Source organism: Lepidothrix coronata, unplaced genomic scaffold (genome assembly GCF_001604755.1).
Source record: "Lepidothrix coronata isolate B3197 unplaced genomic scaffold, Lepidothrix_coronata-1.0 Scaffold77, whole genome shotgun sequence".
Taxonomy (NCBI): Eukaryota; Metazoa; Chordata; class Aves; order Passeriformes; family Pipridae; genus Lepidothrix; species Lepidothrix coronata.
Genome location: NW_016690257.1, coordinates 553,659 through 573,856, shown reverse-complemented (window position 1 = coordinate 573,856; position 20,198 = coordinate 553,659). Strand labels below are relative to the sequence as shown.

Sequence of the window (20,198 nt, the reverse complement as noted above, 5' to 3'; positions counted from 1 at the left end):
TTTCACCTTCCAGCACCCTGAAGACTTGCACATTGCCCCAGATGCCTATTAAAACCCAAAGTCCTGTAACAGCTATTTAAAACAGAACCCATGTATGTGCATGGCAGAAATAAATGGACTTACACTGGCTGTGGATGTTAACTGCAGAATAAAATCAACTCAGTGTGAGGGGTTTGTGTGAACTAAGACCAAAAGGAAAGTAAAAATTCTCAGTTCAGACTAAAACTACAGGTCTGTGTATTTATCAGCTATAGTATCTCATAATGCTGAGCAAAAATCCAAAATTTTAACAGGAATGCTAAGAAATTCAGGCTTTTAACAAATAAGGAATTATTCCAGAGTTAGACTCATTCTAAAATTTTTCATTTAGACAGAAAACCTTGTCCAAACCTTGTCCTGTTCCTGACCACAATTCTCTTATGAAACTTATTTTTAAATTTATTACCTACCCAATTCAGCAGAAGAGTGACAAGGTCTCAACTCTGTCATTATTAATATCCACAAAAAGAAGACAAGGTTTGGATCTTGGCCAAGAAAAATTTGTCCATTGAACTGCAGTATTTCCAGCAATAACAATCTAATTCAAACCTCACAAAATGCTCCAAAAGGAGTGGGAAAGAGGGCGATGCTTGGCACAAGGGAAGAAATACTGTCTAGAGACCAATCTGGAAAGGCCAAACATGAAAGCATTTGCTTAACATGCTAAATAAAAATAATGTGCAGGAGCCTCTCAGACCAACATGCTCTCCCCTCTGGCATGAGCAAGGCCCTAGTGATACTCCAACGAAGGAAGTTTTTTTACCATTACCTTCTGGATATACACTCACATCAGGAATGGGTTTACATCCACAGCTGTAAATTAGGCAGGAGTCTTCATGTCAGGCAGCCAAATCATACCTGGGTTAGAGATATCATCCTCCTCCCTACATCTACTCTGCCTTCCCAGCTCCATGACATCCCCATTCTTTCTGTTTGACAAGAGCAGAAGACAATATGGGAAACTCATGCAATAAGGGATTTCCTTCTGTGCCTTTCCCTCTCCAGTCCTGTCATCTCTCTAGTCCTTCCCCTTACTTTATGTGCCAAAAGAGATTCAGCTCTCAAGTTTGCAATGCTTTGTTTTATTAAACTGAAATATTTGTTGACAAAAGATTAAATGAATAAAGCTGTATCCCAGGTATGGTGCTAGTAACAGAATTTGTGGTCTAGGATCCCATTGCTGTTCCCAGTAAAATGGTTAGAGAAAGCTTCCTGTGGGTGCCTAATTCCAAGTCTTTAAGCTCTCTCTTAAGGTTAAATCCTTGGATGGTTTGGGTAGCACGTGGAGGGTGCCACACTGCATACACATCCTTGTGTTATTCCAACCGCACTAACTGGTATAATGCAAAATTATAAAAAACCCTCATCATCGCTATAACACCACTACAACAACTTTACAGCTACTCTTGTGAGACTCAGAGACCATCTCTTGTGGGCACCTTCAGGAATGGCACCATATTACAGTCATCAGCAGAGCATCCTTAGCACAGCAGAATCCAGCAAAATGCCATTTCTCCCCACTTGCTGCAGCCCCTGTCCCTGAGTCAGCAGCTGAGCATGCACAAAGTAGCACCTCACTTCAGTCTGAGACATGTCCCCTCACCTGTGACAGTCACCATCAACCAGACACCAAGTGACAGGGCTTGGCAGCAGCTTGGGGCTTGGTGTACATTCAAAATACGAGTAAAAATCAAATTACTGAGAAGCGAGCAAAAATTCACACTTTCCTCTAAGGATAGTAATTGAATTTCCATGTAATGCAGAAATTTATTTTTCAATAATGGAAATCCATTCTTTTCAACTAGGATGTCTATTCCTAGGTGTCACATTCTTTTCCTGTTAATAGTATTTTTCTTTCCCCAAAGTGACTCACTCTGGAAAATGCCACTCTCTTGAAAGAGAAAAATTGACAAACAAACCCAAGTGTCACAAAAATGAATGTTCGTGCTCGATGCCACAACTACCACATACTGATAACTTAAACCTCAATCACAAAAGTTCCAAATTACTCAACAATAGTGACTGGCTTCAGGACAAGTTAAATCTGTAACTGTGAAAATAGTTTCTACTAATACACTGCTAAGCACATGATCTGCTTGGCTTTGCTCTGCTTTGGCTGGGAAGTCTTTCGCAGAAAGACGGAAAAAGTTTTTGATGGCTTAATCAAAAGGAAAAATAGCCATTTATCAGGTTATGTAAAAATCTCATACTTGTGTTGGAAACTACAAATTGGCAGAACACATTTAATTACCACTGGCTCTTCTAGAACGTTAGGTGAAAAATAACGATGGTATAATCGCATTAAGGGTTTGTCTTTGTTGGTTTAAGACAAAGATTTTAGTCAAAGGCCTCATTAAATCTTAGATCATTCTGTGCAGAGCTTAGCTCCTCCGTGGGTCTACAAAAACAAGGAAGTACAACTATAATCCACAGAAATAAAAGAAAGATGGAGAGACTTCCAAATTTTTTAGGCTTAAACGCAGAGGAACATTTTCCCCTCTTGAACAAAAATTGTCCATTAGAAACTACAGCTCTTGAAATTAAATTATTTCTGAAATCAGTCCTCAAAATCAGGACTTCAGTCCATACAGGCAATACTGTAAATATGTGCTCGTAAGCACATTCCCAACAAGGCTCAAGAGAAAACATGCTCAGAGCCACAAACAGATAAGAGTGTGGCTCCATCAAGGTTGCAGTGCCTCAAAATTACAAAATTAATTATAACCAAGACTTTTGTGGTATGTCCCCTTATCACAGAATGGTTTGGATTGGAAGGGATCTTTTAGCCCATCTCATTCCAGCATCCTGCCATGGTCAGGGACACTTTCCACTACACCAGGTTGCTCCATGCCCCATCCAACCTGGCCTTGAACACTTCCAGGGATCATGGGGCTTCTCTTATCCTCCAAAATATTTTTGTCTCTCACTCTGCAAATTCAACACACTCCTTGCATTCCAACCACAATTAGAAAAATGCACACAACTGAATTAAAAACAATGCTGCATAGGAAAATAAAAACTCTAGTTCTGTGATACGGGTCAAGGACGAAAGTTTCTGTACAAATCTGCAAGACCACGATTTAGAACTGCAAACATCCTAATGCATTCAAATATTTTCATTACAGATTAATCAGATTCAAGTGTTCCTCTGATTCTGAGTTTTGGTGCCAGTGGAAGTTTTGCTTTCGTAACACATTTATGTTTTCCTTCATATCCCTTAGAGACACAGCAAAAACCTACCACAGCCATCATCTCCTAAAAGCACAGCATTCCTTTGTACCATGTACATTAAACAGCCAGTTATACATCTTTCTACTCGTGTTAATGACTTGGTTATCAAGGTGGTTAATTATCCACCAACTTCTGGACGGGTACTTCACATTGGCAAGACAGGTACCATTCCCTGCAAGGAGAGTTCTTGTCTCACAAGTACAGTGTTAAATAAGAGTTCATCTGCAAGCTCCTTATACAAACTATTCTTTATATCTAAGCATTGCAGTTGAGTAAACTGACATCACAGAACAAGGCTAGATTTGCACGCTAGATCTGAGCTGTTACGCAAATTAAAATATCTACTGATAATTGGAAAACCGTAAGCTCTGCTGTAGCTGCAACAAGTATATTTGGGAAGTTCTCATGCGTCAGTTTAAGGATTTAAGGATTTACTGCAATTAACATGCTCCTCTTGTCCACTGAAGTGGTAGATGTCGCCTCCCTCTCCCAACCACAACTGAGTGCATCCCTAACTGTGGAAAGGTACTCTTCAGTTTTGCATTTTCAAAGGCTGCTTCAATTTATTCGAAGCTTTGAAGTAATTACTCTTCCTCCCTGATAAAATCATTGAAAGGAGAATAAAACTGTTTCAGAACTTGACCTAATTTGATCATGACACAAAACTTCCACGACTGAAAGGTGCTGCTCCCATCAGTAGTCCTTTCTATGCCCAACATAATAGATATCATACGAATAAACTTCTCTTTCACTTTGAACGTGTCAAAAAATCTACCAGACTTCAGGAGTTAATTGAGGAATGGGTAAAAATACAGATTTTCCTTGCAGATGCACTAAAAAAAAAAAAATCTATCATTATTTATTTTTGGGGAAGGAGCAGGAAGCTAAAGGTAAAAGAGAACAGGGAACAGAAAGCACACAGAAACATTTTGATCTACCCCCCTTTCACCTATAATATATAAACAGTAAAAATAAAATCATAAAGAAAATATGCAAAATAATTGGCCGCCTTCACAGAACTGGTACTCCAGCAGCCTACTGGAGGAAACAAAACAAAACACCTAGAAAATGCAGATAGCTAATCAATATTTCCAGACAGGCAGTGCACAGCATTGCCTTTTCATTTCTTTAGCCTTTACACACAACAACTAATAAACAAAACCACAAAATTTAACTATTAAAAGGTGTCTCACACACCAGGAAAAGCAGCTCCCCTGCCCTGCTGAACATGGGCGATGGTTAATCTGAATGATCTGATGTCTGAACACTCCCACCCCAAAAGATGGCACAGACATCTGGCAGGACAGTGAAGGGAAAACAGTTAACGTGTAATTTAATAACATGTAATTTATTAACAAATGCAGCTTTGGATGGATTTAACCCATTAGCAAACCTCAAAAACACATTGTAACAAAGAACAGAAAGAATAGAATTTGTTGTGCTTTATCAGTGTTCCTCACCACGGCCTGAAATGCAGCTCAGTTTTTCCTGTCCCTTCACTTTCCAAGCCATCCAGGGGACCTGCCAGTAACCAGACATCAAGTGTAAACTATTCATAATGTGGCATCAGTGCATCTGGAACCTGACAGATCATCCTTTTTCCTGAACTACTGAACCATTTTCATGAGAAAACGTGTAGCAGAACACCCCAGCCTGAGCAGCTCACTGCAGATACTTTTAAAATTACGAAGAATAAATCCCTTATGGAGTTGTAACTCATAAGTGTTACTTTAATATCCCATATTACTGAAAAAAAAACCCATCCTTTGACTCCTGTATTAACCCTACATACTCTGTATGTGCCATTCAGAAGGATGGCCACCAAAAACTCTAGCCCTAGTCATTGCAAGACACCAAGTTTTAAAATTTTATTTAATACATCGGCTTGCTTCTAAGTTTCCTTTAACAAGCAATTTCCCCTGAAGAATTAAAGAAAAATCATCTTTGAGCCAATAGGCTTTCTTTTTTTTTCTTTTATAATGGGTTATTTGAAGTCGCTCAGGTTTTGGAATATCAGGATAAATGTCAGGGACATAAATCACCAACACACCTCGTGAAACTTGCTGCAGCACTCCCAGTAAACAAGCTGGAGCATATGGTTACAATTAGGATTTGTATGACCACAGAAATCAGAAGCTCTAGTCATGAACCACAGCCTCACTGTGCTGTGTACTGATGGTCCCTACTCCAGGCAGCTGACAGGATACATACAGCAAAAGCAGAGCTCCCAACACTCCACAAGCCTGGACAGTGTGGGGTAGACAACACAGAAAAGAGGCTTTACTGACTTTAAAAACACATAAGACTTGAGAATGTTTAGTATGAAATATTCAGACACTGTCATAAGGGTGGAGTGGTGGCAGCCAAGGGTCCCCAGCAGCATCAGCCTCTCCAAAGGAAAAAAAAAACCCTACGGATTCACAGAATCCCAGAGTGGTTCAGGTTGGAAGGGACCACAGTGGGTCACCTGGTCCCATCTCACTGCTTGAGCAGGGCCACCCCAGAGCACGTGGCACAGGATTGTGCTCAGAAGGTTCTGGAATATCCCCACTGAGGGAGACTCCACATCCTCTTTGGGCAACCTGTTCAGTGCTTGGTCACTGTACAGCAAAGCAGTTCTTCCTCATGTTCAGGTGGAACTTCCTGGGCATCAGTTCCTGCCCGTTCCTCTTGTGCCATTGCTGAGCATCCCAGAGCAGAGCCTGGTGCATCCTCTGACCCTTCCATTCAGGTACTTACAAGTTCACTGGAGGCAATGGAAGACTTCTATGATCTATCAAGCCCAGGAACACACAGTATAAATTGCTCTTCTGGGAAAGAATGCTTTGTTATCACTGCCACCAATGCCTATGAAAAGAGCAGAGTTCACAGAGGAAAAAGTCTCTGCTACCTGTTCAGCTGGTTCTAATTAATGGTTGTTTACTATCAAAAACATGCTGGTGGAGCTTACAACACTGATCAACCATTTTATGTAATCCCAGAATGGTTTGGGTTGGAAGGGACTTTAAAGCTCATCTAGTTCCACCCTCTGCCATGGGCAGGGACACCTTCCACTATCCCAGGTTACTCCAAGCCACATCCAACACTTCCAGGGATTCAAGGGCAGACACAGCTTCTCTGGGAAACCTGGGCCAGGGCCTCGTCACCCTCACAGACACCAATTCCTGCCCAACATCACATCTAACCCTGCCCTCTGGCAGTGGGAAGCCATTCCCCCTTGTCCTGTCCCTCCAGCCCTTGTCCCAGGTCCCTCTCCAGCTCTCCTGGAGCCCCTTTAGGCACTGGAAGGGGCTCTCAGGTCTCCCTGGATCCTTCTCTTCTCCAGGTGAACACCCCCAGCTCTCCCAGCCTGTCTCCAGAGCTCTGGAGGGCTCCAACCCTCAGAGCATCATTATTTCTTATATAATTATACTACAACTCTTCTGGTTTCAGATCTTTGCAGTTGAAAAGCCTCAAGAGGTTGGTGGAGCTGGAGCCAAGTGCTACCTGAACTGCTGTTGCTGTATAACCATTCTATTTCCTCACATCATTCATAAACACAAAGATACATTAGATTTTAAAAAAAAACCAAAAACACAACACAGTGTACATCAAAGGAAGTATCTAAGTGCTTCATGGTGAACACATCTATGGCCTAGAGGGATTTATACCAGAGGCAAGGTTTTTCTGTACTACTGTGGTTAAAGCAGAAGATGAGTTTTTCTCATGAAAACATGAATACTCTCCAAGGGGACACTGAGGCACTGCTCTGGAAGCAGTTCAACCCAACTCCAAACCAGCTGATGTGGCGCTCATAGCACCCAAGCACAGATTCTGGTCAGGATGGAGCTGCTCTGGTACTCAGTTTGCGGGGCAGCTTTTTCAGACTGACCCTGACACAGCTACACAACTATTAACACTCAACCACTTATCCTCGAAGAACGTGTGCTTGAACTGCCGCCACTTGTTTTGTTCTGGGTCAGGCACATCTTCAGAGAAACTAAGAGAAAGGTTAAAGGTCTGGAAACTATCTAAATCCTCCCATCCAGGGAGGCAGAAATATCACAGGTACGGTGTCAAGAGGATGACGCTGTTACAGACTGTGAGAACGAGCGAGGACGAAGACGAACAGACAGAAGTGGGACAGAAAGCTCAGACCCACGTCTCCATTGTGGTGAGCATGAACAGACAATTAAACACTGACTAAGCACCAGAGACAGACAGGGCTGTAGCTGTGGAGCAGATCATACACCCCATCTGTGGCACATCATGAAAAGGCTCTGGAAGGTACAAACAACCAGCCCGAAGTATCTGTTAGCAGAAAAAAAGGTTGGTGGAATCACAAGAAATAACAGACACATTGCTGGTAGCTTTTTGTGTCTCTCTACTTTGATGTATTTTCATCTAGATATTACAAATCAGGCTGCATAAAATTGAAGGGAAAAAAAATAACATAAAACACTAAATATTAATAAATAGTTTTCTTGTAAAGTTAAAGATTAATCTGCAAGTGCTCCTATTAACCAGAAAGTAGCACCAATAAAAACAGGAATAAGCTACAGTATATTTAAATCACAAATGTACAACACAGGTCAGATGCCTTCACGTAGCCTAATGCTGAATAGCATAATGCAGAGTAAAGCATATACTTGCATGATATAAAGCCATTAATGGCCAGGAATGTTTGTCTGGTTTCAACCAAAGACATGAGAAAACAAGTCATTATTGATCACTATACACAGAATTCTGCAATTAATGCTACAACAGTATATTTGTGGGCAGGTTAGTTATGATGAAGACTTAGGTGATTAATGAAGATGAATCTGGTTATTGCCTCTTCTTTAGTTCCTTACAGATTCAACATTGTGCCCATTACATCGATAAAAACCCAAACAGCACAAACCAGGTCAATTAGATATTACTGTTGCAGTAACTCCTTAGTCCTGCAAGATGAATTAAAGTGTTTGGGGTATTTTTAATAGCAAAGTATAAACTGGATCAACTATTTAAAAGGAAACCATTTAAGTTGACTTCTTTTTCAATAGTCTTGGGCAGCATTAACATTTCCCTCTCTTAGCACATCACCTGTTTGGCAGTTCCTTGCTGTAACAAGGATTTTATTTTGCAAGCAATAAAATGACTAATTAAAAAAAATTTGCTTGTCCACAAAAAGTCAAGTTGGTTGACTGCAGATCATGAACTGGCATATGCTAATATTATTCAAGAAAGAAAGAAGAGGGCACTTAAAGCCCACAAAAATACTTTTTTTCGACAGTAAGTTGGTTCAATGTATGTTGTGAACCACAAAACGTGAATTTCTGGTTTCCAATAAATGACTTTCTAATATCTAACCTCTACTAGCATGCATGTTGATGTCATTTATGCCTTCACTATACTGTACCAAATCTAGTACTTTACAATTATTTTCACACCCAGAGAAAGACTGCAAAGACAAAACAAAGCTGACTCAGTATAGAAGAATGTCCTCCAAGAAATCACAAAAATTATATTCATTATTTTCCCCCTCCTTCTAAGCCCACATCTGCTCATTTAACCACTGGAGGGTCATGGAATTGGCAACACGATTCTAACCCAGGTATTTTATATCCAGGATGGAGAAAGGTGCTTGCACACAGATAACCTGGACGCAGTCAGTGGCCAAACCCAGGAGTAACTGGTGTGAGGATGTTGCTGTGTGGTTTCAGACTGAAGGAGGCTCATGAGAGGAAAAAAAACAAGCTACTAAGGATGAGAAGCAGGAGAAGGTTAACTGTGGGAAAGGGTAAACTTCTGCTCATATTGTGTATAATTATCACTCCTGCTGAATCACAAGGAAGGAAAAGGGGGGTGGATTTAAAATATGGTGCTTATAAGAGTTTGTTGATCTCCTGCTGCTGTGTAAGCGACTACAAAACAGTCTTAACTTAATACATGGTCACGCAGATGACTGCAGTATCAAGTTAAACAATGTAAAAGTACAATAATTATTTTAGGCCTCAAATTTCCATATGAAAAATAAATGTTTTTTAAAACCAGCCTACCAGCTCCCTTCATCCTAAGTAGATTTCAGTTAGGCTACTTCAGCAAACTTATTTTAAGCATTACGTGGTATTTAAAAAGCACTGAGCAACATAAAAGTGAATTTTCAATTCTTCCATTCTTCTTTCAATCCTTATTCCGTAAAGACTACAAAACACACAAAAATAACACAATACAGAAATTACACTGAAGTTTTCCACAGCTGTTCATTGCTCAAAACTTGCCTCTGTTCCATAGCAGACTACGAATTTGCTCTATTCTGATTTGTACTGCACCCTATCCATGTACCTGATCCTACATTATCCAGAGGATTGATTTGATATCATTCAGGGATTAGATGGGCAAATATGCCATTTACTTTACCAACTCTACTGTGCTGAAGCTTCACCTATAGTCCAACTTCATATACAGGCAAATAATATTTAAAAAAAAAAAAATCATATAGAAAAAAAAAAAAATCTCTATTTTCTAGCAGGATGTGGTACTTATTTTTTCCCCTTTCCCAGGCAGGAAATTAGAAAGCTCTTCATAAAAGGCTGCTCCTCTCAAAGCTTTAAATGACTATACTTAATTTGCTGGGAGATGAGATGGCACTTCAGGTACTGCTGAAAGAAGCAAGAAAACAAGTGTAGGCGTACGCTGAGGGAGTTGTTAAGGGAATGGTTCAGGAGTGAAGGGGCTGGAAGTGTAGGAAGAGACAAGAACAGACGTAGGTTGAAACCTTAAGAGTTTGCATTAAGAAATGGAAACTTGAAATACAACAAGTAAAAAGTTATGGGGGATATGATATCAGAGGTGTCACAGAGGGAGGCTGGAGTCTGGCAGTATGGATGGACTTTACAAATCAATCAAGTAACCAGAAGAGGGGAAGGAAGCTGTTCCGCCTGCGGCAGCACTAAGGCAGAAAGACACTCAAGAGATCAGAATAATAACAACATGATCAGGTAGTAAGTAACAGGCATCAAAACACAGAGCAAGAACTGCAAAACTACAAACCAGGCACTGAAAACTGCTGCAGAAAAACAAGCTCAGTGCCATTTTCTCTTGCAATTGAAATGAAGGAAAAGAATGCACTTGACGGAACTCTGGAATGAAAACACTGCAAGGAACAACTCAATTAATTTCGTCGTTGATCAAGCACACTGCAAACCAAGCCACCAATTTCTGTCGCGTTTATGTTACAAAGGCAACCCAAACACGCAGTGGGTCTGCCCTGGAGAGCAGGAGATGGTGTTCCAGCAGCACCGGGAGCTGCGTGTGACAGACGTGCTCTTTTACTGCCTCCGTGAGGAGAGCCCCGTGCACTGCCACGGACTGGGAAGTATTTTCTGGCAGACCACTTGCGGCCTGAACTTTAATATTCCCTCGGGACACTGCCAGTGAATGGATTTCACAAAAGAGCAAAATAAATAGTATCGTTTTTAACAGCAGCTGACTTGCAAAGCGTTATTTAGTTTATCGGGGAGAAGGAAAATAACGTCTACCTTTACTGTTAGCACTGTATTATGTTTTATTCTTACTAGGTGGAAACAAAAAACCTTCAGGAATAATTTTTATGTGTAATGCACACACTAGTAAAACACATCTGGTGTGGAGAAAAGAGCAACCACCAACCAAAAGAGAGTATATAGCATAACAAACACGATAAACTTTTTTCTGAACAAAGAATGGCAGCAAGTCTTTCCTATTTTTCAGGCAGTACTTCTCTATAGCAAACAGTCCACACATGAAAGGTCAGAACGTAGTCATACCAATCAGGAAAAAATATTAGTCAACTTACTGGGAAAGGCATTCACTAAAACATGTTACAAAAATTCCTATCTGGGTCACTCCCTTACATCACAGAACCCCTCTTGGAGGGACCCCTTGAGACCACCTAGTCCAAGCAGAGCCACAGAGCAGGTCACCTCATCCACTGAGTAATTATAAAAAACAAAGCAAGCACATAGAACTATTTCTTCCAACATTTTAATTAATTGTAATCATGCGATTTATCAAATAGGGCACTACTCTGTTGGTTGAGGCTTTTCTAATATGTCAGTAAAAAAAACAAACAGGGACTAAGTGATCCTTTCACCATCTGCTGTCCTGCAGGTATAATTGCTTCAGATTCTAACACATTCTGAGATCCAAGCAGGCCTGTGGACAGCTTTTCTACACTGGCACCACTTGCTGAAAAAGAAATGGGCTACAGGTGTGTTTGCAAGAGAGGTCACATAGAAGGCAATACTTCATATGGTCTGAAGCACAATTTACAGAAAATCAGACTCACTTGCCACCCCAGATGCAATTCCATAAAGCAATCCTCCTCCATCTGTTTGCTGCTGAAAGACGTGGGTCCCTGGAGGAGGGCTTCTCTCTTGTCTAATGAAATTATACAGCAAAGTTTTCACAAGTCTGCTGGTGTATGGGAGACTGGAAAGAGAAGGAAAAACAGCTTTAGTTGACTCACAACTGACAAAGCCCAGGCAGGGTGCAAAGGCTGGAGTTTTGGCATTAAAGACAGTCAGTAACTCTCCCCCTGGGGCTGACCAGACTGGAAAGGGAAAGAACACCAAGGTTTTGCCCATGCAAAGCTGCCCAGACTCCAGCAGGGCTCTGCAGGAGCACCTTCCCACAGCAGGGTCATGGAAACCACCTTTTGTTTTCTTTTTTCAATACCACTTTAGTTTGTTGAATCATTGTATTCACTTACCTCAAAACACAACCAGAAAAATATTTAGGCAAGGGAAAGAAACATTGTATTTGTTCAGTTTTCACTCCATGCTTTGGTTATGCAGAACAGGTAACAACAGCATTTCTCCATGCCCACAATATTTCTGTCTGTGTGTGCAACTTGGACCAGTCTTCTCCAATCTAAAGGATTCTACAATTCTATGAATTTGCAAAGACCAATGAAACAACCGACTTCATATCAGTGAATTTGACAAATGCACGTAAAATTTGTTGGGTTTAAGTAAAAGTTTATAATATTTCCTAACAGAGGAGGATTTCCACAGAAGCAAATAAATAGTGTGATTTAGAGGTGAAAAGATAAGAGCTGTGTTAGGATGAACCCTCTAAACATCTGTAGAAGCCCAGAAGATAAGGGGTTAATGTCTATGTCCCAGACACCAATAGCCGGCTGTTGAACCAACCAAGGCTTTTCAGGAACCCCAGCCAAGGATTGTTGGTAACAACCCTCATGAGAAAGACCAGGATGTGGCTGCAGAAGGGGCCCTGTGGAGGGAGGGCAGCACACATGTCCCTGTCCTGGCTCCTGGAGATCAGCACGACACAGGGGCAGGATTGAGGCTGAGAAATGGGCACGGACTGTAGCGGGGGATCAAGACCACCCAAAGCCTCCAGCCTACTCCCAGAAAGGTCTGGAAGAACAGACTGCACACGAGAATTAATTTGCATGGGAGGGTAAAACTTAAAAGGTGCCACCAGGAAGTCCAGGACCTGGACATGCCATCAGCTGAATAGATACTGGAGCCAGGACTGGTGAACTCTCTTTCTCCCTTCATTTCTCTCTCCCCCTCTTTGATCCATCTCTCTGTCTCTCTTCCCCCTCACCCCATCCCTTTATCCAAACCCACTGCCATGTGCTCACACCAGGAGACCAGGGACTAAGCTTTGTGAGTTTTTGCAGACCCTCTGACTTTTGTTGTTCCTTTTGCCTATGAGCGTCTACAAACCCTGGGTGCTTCCATCTCCTCAGGGGTGGGACACCACACCAGTACACTTCCAACTCTTCACATTGCTCTGGGCTCCCAGGAACTGAATTCCCACCCCTCTTCCCAGGGGCCAGGCACCTGCTAATCCCAAACCAGATCTCTCAGACCACACACTAACTCTTCTCCCAAACATTCCCCATTTCCCCCCAAACCCTCAATTCCTTCAGTCCAGAGATTTAAGTATCACCAGACCCCACACATCCTGAGGCTCTGCCTCTACCCTGCTGATGTTTCATGTTTGTCTGTCCCATGCTCCAAGCAGAGCCCCCTTCCTTTCATGTCACCCCAGAGCAGTATCTCCCTCTTATGTGTAGTAGTAACTTCAGAAAACAAGGTAACAAATACATTCATCAAAAATCTGCCCACATGGAACTTAAAGTTGAAAGAGGATGAATGGGAGCCTAAAATGCATATAAAAGTCACTGTGACAAAGCATTTAAACACAACCACCAACTTGCCAGAACAAGTGGTATTACTCACACAACTGAGTTTACCACCTGCCAAGTGCTCAGCATAGCACACATTTGCATCTTTCCTTTTTATTTGTATGGCAAGAAGGCTCTAGCACTTCTGAGGTATGTGGGTTCTCTAGGCTGCAGTGTTACAGGGAAAGCCCCAGAGCTGAATCAAAAAAAAGAACCATCCTGAAAAGGAAATGCTGTTTTAAGTTAATGAAATTACCCTCAAAAACAGAAATTATTTCCAAAATAGTTTTACTGAAGTCTGGGCTGTGAGATTTAAACCTGAAACCCTCCAACAGCCTTTACAAGTGTTTGCTTTCGTGTTCTCTTTTCTTTTCAGCAGAACAAGTCTTCTATCAAAACGTATTTTTGCTGCCTTTTGTTTCCAGGTACAAACAACCTAAACAAGTGATCAGAAGCATTTGCTCTGCCATCAGGCACCACACCAGAGCAGGACATACCATCGACCACGCATCAGGTATCTGTGGATGATGCTCTCTCGCAGAATCTCTTTGTGGAATAACTGGCAGGAGAGGAAGACGATGAGAGTTGTCACAGCTTCCAAAGAAATACTGTATGTAATGTCTCTGCGGGAAAAAGGGAAAATTTGCAGAGATTAATCTGTTGGGTTTGTTTACAAGCTGACTTCCAAGAACACTGGGTAGCTTCACCTGAAGTTATAGACTGTGTAGCACAGAGAGTGTCAATTGGGAACATGTAAACAACAAATTCAAGAAACCCAGAACAACTTCATACCAAAACAGGGTTGTTTTTCTCAGACATAAGTATTTTTTTTTATATGCCAAAAGAAAAAACAATGTAAAAACACTGAGGTATTGCCCAGAACACTAGAGTCGCAATTTTCAGAGTACGTTTCTACCTAAAAATAATAAATATCTCTCAAGAGTGCATCCTTTGTCCTGTTAAACAAAATTGTCACAAAACTATTATGCAAAGTCAGGGAATGTCCATCTAGCCAAACAGAGCTCCATCTCCCAGGAAAAGTGGACTCTTATGAAAGGAATATAATACACAAATGCTAGTTCAAGTGTACAAAAAGCTCAGGGTATCACATACATTGTTCAGTTTTAAATGATATTTTCGAGGTAATAGTGAAGTAGAAAGTCTCAAGATATTACACACAATCCCAAAGAATGTGCTGTAATGGTTAAATACTGACAGCAGACAGTTCAGCAAAGCTCATTAAGTTAAGGTTGATTAGGAAAGGCTGTGCAGCAAAATGCATGACAGACCCACTATTTAGGATATCTTGTGCTTTCTGTTCCCACCTCTGCCTATAAGGACTTTGCTAGAGGTCTTATTTTTAAAAGGGAGAGGAAAATGGCATTTGCTACTGCAATCAGTAACAAACTGCAGGCTGCAAAAAACCTTTTAAAACACAATGAAGTAACTAGGACTTGAATCAGTATCATCCTTGCACCAAACAACAAATCAGCATCCATGTGTGTTTAATCAGTGATGAAGTTTTTCTTTGTTACAATGTCTCCTTCCAAAAATTTTATTCTCAACAGTTAAAACAGGTATAAACATAAAACCAAGTGCCCTTCCAAACGATGATGACTTGAAAACTACAGTGCAACCTCCTGAACCAAAATAAATTAAATGCAGACAAGTCTAGATTTTCATTAGTCTCAGGATGGGAACTGGTGTGGTCCTTATCAGAACAAAAAGGGTTTCATTTAGAAGAAATCAATCTGATTTTTAACACATTCAAATATTTTAATATTCTCAAGTGTGCTGCCAGATGCACTGTAAATACCATGCATTACTGTGAAGTGTAAAAAGAAGTTTCTGGGTGCCAGAGAGTGCAGTTATTTACTCAAAGTCAACAGCAAACTGGAATCACAATTTCCAGGATCACTATCCATAGAACTGCAGCACCTCTTGATACAAAAATGTTTTTGAAAGTGAAGGTTATGCAAACTCACTGTTTTTATTTCCCCTCACCTGATTTGAGTATTTGAACCCCTAACATCTCAAATTATGGGTCAGGAAGAGACGTATTGCTCGAGTAACATGCTCCTTGAAAATCATGAAGTCCATTCTAATTACATTTTGTTTCTGTGAGTTACCTGACTTTTTGCCCACTCCTGAGGAAGTCTGCCAGTGTAAATGATGATAATTAGATCAGGCCAGAGGTTACACTCTGATCTGATTCCACTGCAAATTCATCTCAGCCAGAAGCAAGGCTGTGCTGGGAGCGGTGCCCGCTCCCTCTCCAAACCAGGGATGCTGTGAAACCCACCACCCATGCTCATCCCAAGCAAAGAAAGGAAGACATACATATACATAAAAAAATTATCAGAGCTTTAGCCACCAGCAAAAAAAAAAAAAAAAAAGTTTTTCTTTTAAAGTAAAAAGAATGGCTCGGAAAAAACACTTTTTAGCTATAAAAAAAAACCTAAAATTCAGAAGCTCATCATTATTTACCAGGGCTGAGAATACAAGAACAATGTCTCCCACCCCAAGCTGATGAATGAAATGGGTAATTTCATGACACACTACAATATGTCCTGGGACACTCTGTAGAGAAGAAACAAACTTTGGAGTTTATCATACTTTTCCTCCATTTCAGTCATTCATTCCTTTATTTTTCTGATAAGCCATACAAGTGTAATAGCAAATTTGAGGAAATGTTATAAAATTATTTTCTGTTTTGATAAGAATCAGCATTAAAAAAATAAGCAAAGAGATTACTGTAATGCACTAAGTAAATTTTTTGGGGGAAAAATCTGCTTTCAATATCCTTACATAACTCTGAAAGAAAAATACAAACAGAAAGCTGAATTCATGCAGTCAGAGTTAGTGAGTTATTCTCATTTTCTCCCCATTCAAAACCCAGACAGGGCACATCTAACTGCAGAAAAATTCCATTCAACCTGTAGAATCTGTTCAAATTAAATCTGCTCTGACATAAACACAACCAGGGTCCTGATATCTGGGGTAACCCCTCAGCTACAGTCACCCTTAATTTATCAGCACAAGGATAAAGCTTCAGAGCAAAATTATTTTCTCCACCAAGGGTCAGATGTATGGTTTTCTGAAACTCAAGCATTTCTAAAGGGTCACAAGAACCACCAGGAACCTCTTTTAACTTCAAAGAAAATATACTGTTTATTTATATTTAGAGACTATAGAATAGGGGGTCTTGTTCTTGATTTTTTTTTCTTTTTTTATTCAAAGCTATCGGTCATACAGAATGCCTTTACATGGAATTTATGCTGATCTTCAACTTCCTCTTAAAACTGATTGCAGATAAGGAGGAAACTAGAAATAATGAACTCATGTATCAATTACATGTCAAAATTATTTAGCCATTTATTTCAGAAAACCAGAACAACTGCATGTTGTTTTGAGCTTCTGAGGTTTGTTTTTTTTTCCTCCCCTTCTCAAGTGTCATATAAAACAAACTCAGATAAAGCTTATGTTCTGAGTAAATGGACTTCATAGAGCAGTGTACCAAAGCATACACAGGTTTTTTCTTTTTCTGCTTCTAGATTTTCTCTTTCAGAGATTCAACAGTTATCCTCAATTTTTTCCTCTTTCTCACCTTTCCACTGGAGGGTATATTCACATATGAGGTGGGAAAGCTATCAGATATTATTCTTTTGTCCCTCGAGATGTTCATCTCTCACGAGGAAAGAATCTGGCACAGACTGAACTCTGGAAATGACGGCAATCATTTCTCTCTTTGGGTTCTCTCCTTATTGCAGGTAGCTGTCCTTGTACTGCATATTTTACTCAGTGACACAAAACAAGTGCCTGTTCCTTGAACCAGATGGAACAGGTCCAGGTTCTTGCACATGACACCCACGTTAAAACTGATTTCTGGCAACAAACCTTACATATAAACATTTACTCTCTAAAGAAAAGACATGTCATATATATCTGAGATTATCTTAAATTATGGGTTCTTCACAGAATGCCAACTTGAGCTCCAAAATACAATATTCCCCCGTACTGCCACAATAAACTTGTGCATGTATTTAACACGTGTTCAGTATCTACATTTCAGTGAGAAACTGATACATCAACTAAGTCCTTCCAAAAGCAAATGATGCCAGATCATTTCAATGAACACTTTTAAATTAAGCAACCACATGCAGTTTGAATTGTAGTAATCTTTAGATAATAACTCATTAAATCAAAAGACAAAAATTAGAATAATAGAATCACAGAGTGGTTTGGGTTGGAAGGGACCTTAAAGCTCATCCAGGTCCACCTCCTGCCTTGGGCAGGGACACCTTCCACTAGTCCAAGTTGCTCCAAGCCCCATCCAACCTTAACCTAACTACTGTTTCCAAATGGAACAGAACATGAACTACAGTCCTGTTAAAACCTCAGCTCCCCAGTACCCTTGGCATCTGCTTTTTCCATTCAAAACCATGTGGATGACCTTCTATCAGCATCACCTACCAAGAACTTCCACAATCTCCCTATGTGTCACCATCCTGCTGCTGCTGGCTTCTCTCCAAGGCCAAGCACGGCTCACAAGTGCTTTCTGTGCTCCCAATCATTCAAGCTTTGTTCCCTGCCTGCGAGAGAGAGGTCTGTGACAGAGGAACCAAGGTGAAGCACAGAGGCACCACAGAGGAAAATCTCAGCTAGGAACTCCAATTAACACTCTGAAGGCACATGCTGTTGTAAACACTTTAATTACTCAGTGAAATGCAGCTATTTCTATATCAGCACAGAGAGGCTGAGACCTCGTAAATGATTTCACACCTACAGAGCAAACAGCCTGAACAGTCAGAAACCAAACTCCGAATTTCAACTCCCACCCCTAGACCAAGCCCCCTCCCTGTTCAAATATTTTGCTGAACTTTCACCCAGCCAGAGCTGTCTACTCCGAGTATTAAAAGGTTAAAAGGTAACCCATTTTCTAATTTAGGAGAGTTGCCAAAAGGGCTGATTCATACAAAAACTCTCAAATCATACAGGAACCAGGTTTCATTTCCCTACTTCCTGAGGGCCCATCAGAAAGGTGAAAGAGGAGTCACCACAGAGAATAGGATCAGTTTTGGAAACTGAAAAGCAAGTCGAGTATCTGGTTATCAGTCTCAGGATACAAGTACAACAACTCAAAGAGAACATAATCTTTCCTCTTGGAGTCACTCCTAATTTTACACTCACTGATGGCACATAGGCACCGTGGCAGCTGATAATGCACTACACTCATTACAGCTGACTCCAAACATTTGGGAGCTGTCCCAAAGGGGCACTCAACAAACAGTGACTGGAAGCAGAAAGTACCTCTGACACTTCCTACTGCATCTCCCCACACTGGGTGTTCTGGACTGGGAGAAGAATGAGAGTGAGGAAACAAAACCTCCCAGAATGGTTTGGGTTTGAAGGGACCTTAGAGATCATCAGGTTCCACCCCCTGCCATGGGCAGGGACACCTTCCACTAGACATGGTTGCTCCAAGCCTCATCCAACCTGGACTTCAACACTTCCAGGGATCCAGGGGCAGCCACAGCTTCTCTGGGAAATCTGTGCCAGGGCCTCACCACCCTCACAGCCAACAATTCCTTCCCAATATCCCATCTAACCCTGCCCTCTGGCAGTGGGAAGCCATTCCCCCTTGCCCTGTCCCTCCACTCCCTGTCCCAACTCCTCTCCAGCTCTCCTGGAGCCCCTTTAGGCCCTGGAAGAGGCTCTGAGGTCTGCCTGGAGCTTCTCTTCTCCAGGTGAACACCCCCAGCTGTCCCAGCCTGGCTCCAGAGCAGAGGGGCTCCAGCTCTCTGATCATCAAAAGTATGGAAACACTCTAAAGGCAGTATCTAAAGGATTAATATAACAGTTGGATTCAAGAGCCTTTATTCCCAGACCTGTTCCTAAACCACCTGAGACTACGTGACTTTGTCCATTTTCACCTCATCAGCATTCAGTTCTTCCCTCTACAGATTAAAAATACTAAAAAAAGTTTTGGACTCTTAAACATTGCACGGAGAAACCATATTCTTCTGTATCTACTTTTCATATCAACAAGTCTTGTTAGCTATATCCACTAAATCTAATCAAAAGAAATTACTTTCCAAACACCAGAACACAGAAGAGCAGTCCAAATTCCCATAAAAATGGACAGCTGCAGTGGCTCCCAGGTGTGGCTTCCAACCCACAAGGAAGAGGTAGCCACAGAGAAGAAGATGACACAGGTGATCAAAAAGCTACAGGTTTCTGGACAGAGCCAGACCACAGGAATCATGTCTTGCATTCCATCCAGGCAGCCTAAGTGAAAGGCAGACCTGCTCCACAGTCTCTCCGTGCCTTTGCTGCTGAGACCCTGCAGCCAGGGTTTTCCAAGATCATCTTTTACAAAAAAAAAGTGCTGAAAACCATAGCAGAAAGCAGATTATTAGGAATTTGAATACACAGCACAATGTATGATGAACTGTACAGACCTCTGATAGTATGCTCTGCGGTTAGAAAGTTTGCTGCAAGTTGAACATTGGTTAAAACTTGTGTAGTGAAAAGACTGGTCATGGAGAAACATGTCTAAAATAAAAATTAAATTAGAATAGAACAAAGAATATGTGATATAGATAAAGGTTTTTCTATTCAGGACCTTTAGACACTTAAGACATCACACATCTGCCATCAGAAATAAGGATATGAGTGAGTAAGAAAATCTTCCAAATACATAAATATGTTCTATTTGCTCCACCCCAAGGTGCAGCAGCAAATGAAACTCCCTTTATATGAATCA

At 41.1% G+C, this 20,198-nt stretch overlaps 1 protein-coding gene across 4 annotated transcripts in view; it reads right to left on the bottom strand.

Moving 5' to 3' along the window:
- DYM (dymeclin) overlaps positions 1 to 20,198 on the bottom strand; it is a 215,479-nt gene that overhangs the window by 158,755 nt on the left and 36,526 nt on the right. For all 4 annotated transcript variants that reach the window (XM_017819757.1, XM_017819758.1, XM_017819760.1 and 1 more), the window contains exons 7-8: positions 13,930 to 14,055; positions 11,561 to 11,703 (exon numbers count right to left, since the gene is read on the bottom strand). In XM_017819757.1, coding sequence (XP_017675246.1) covers positions 11,561 to 11,703; positions 13,930 to 14,055 — 269 coding nt within the window. The remainder of the gene's footprint in view (positions 1 to 11,560; positions 11,704 to 13,929; positions 14,056 to 20,198) is intronic.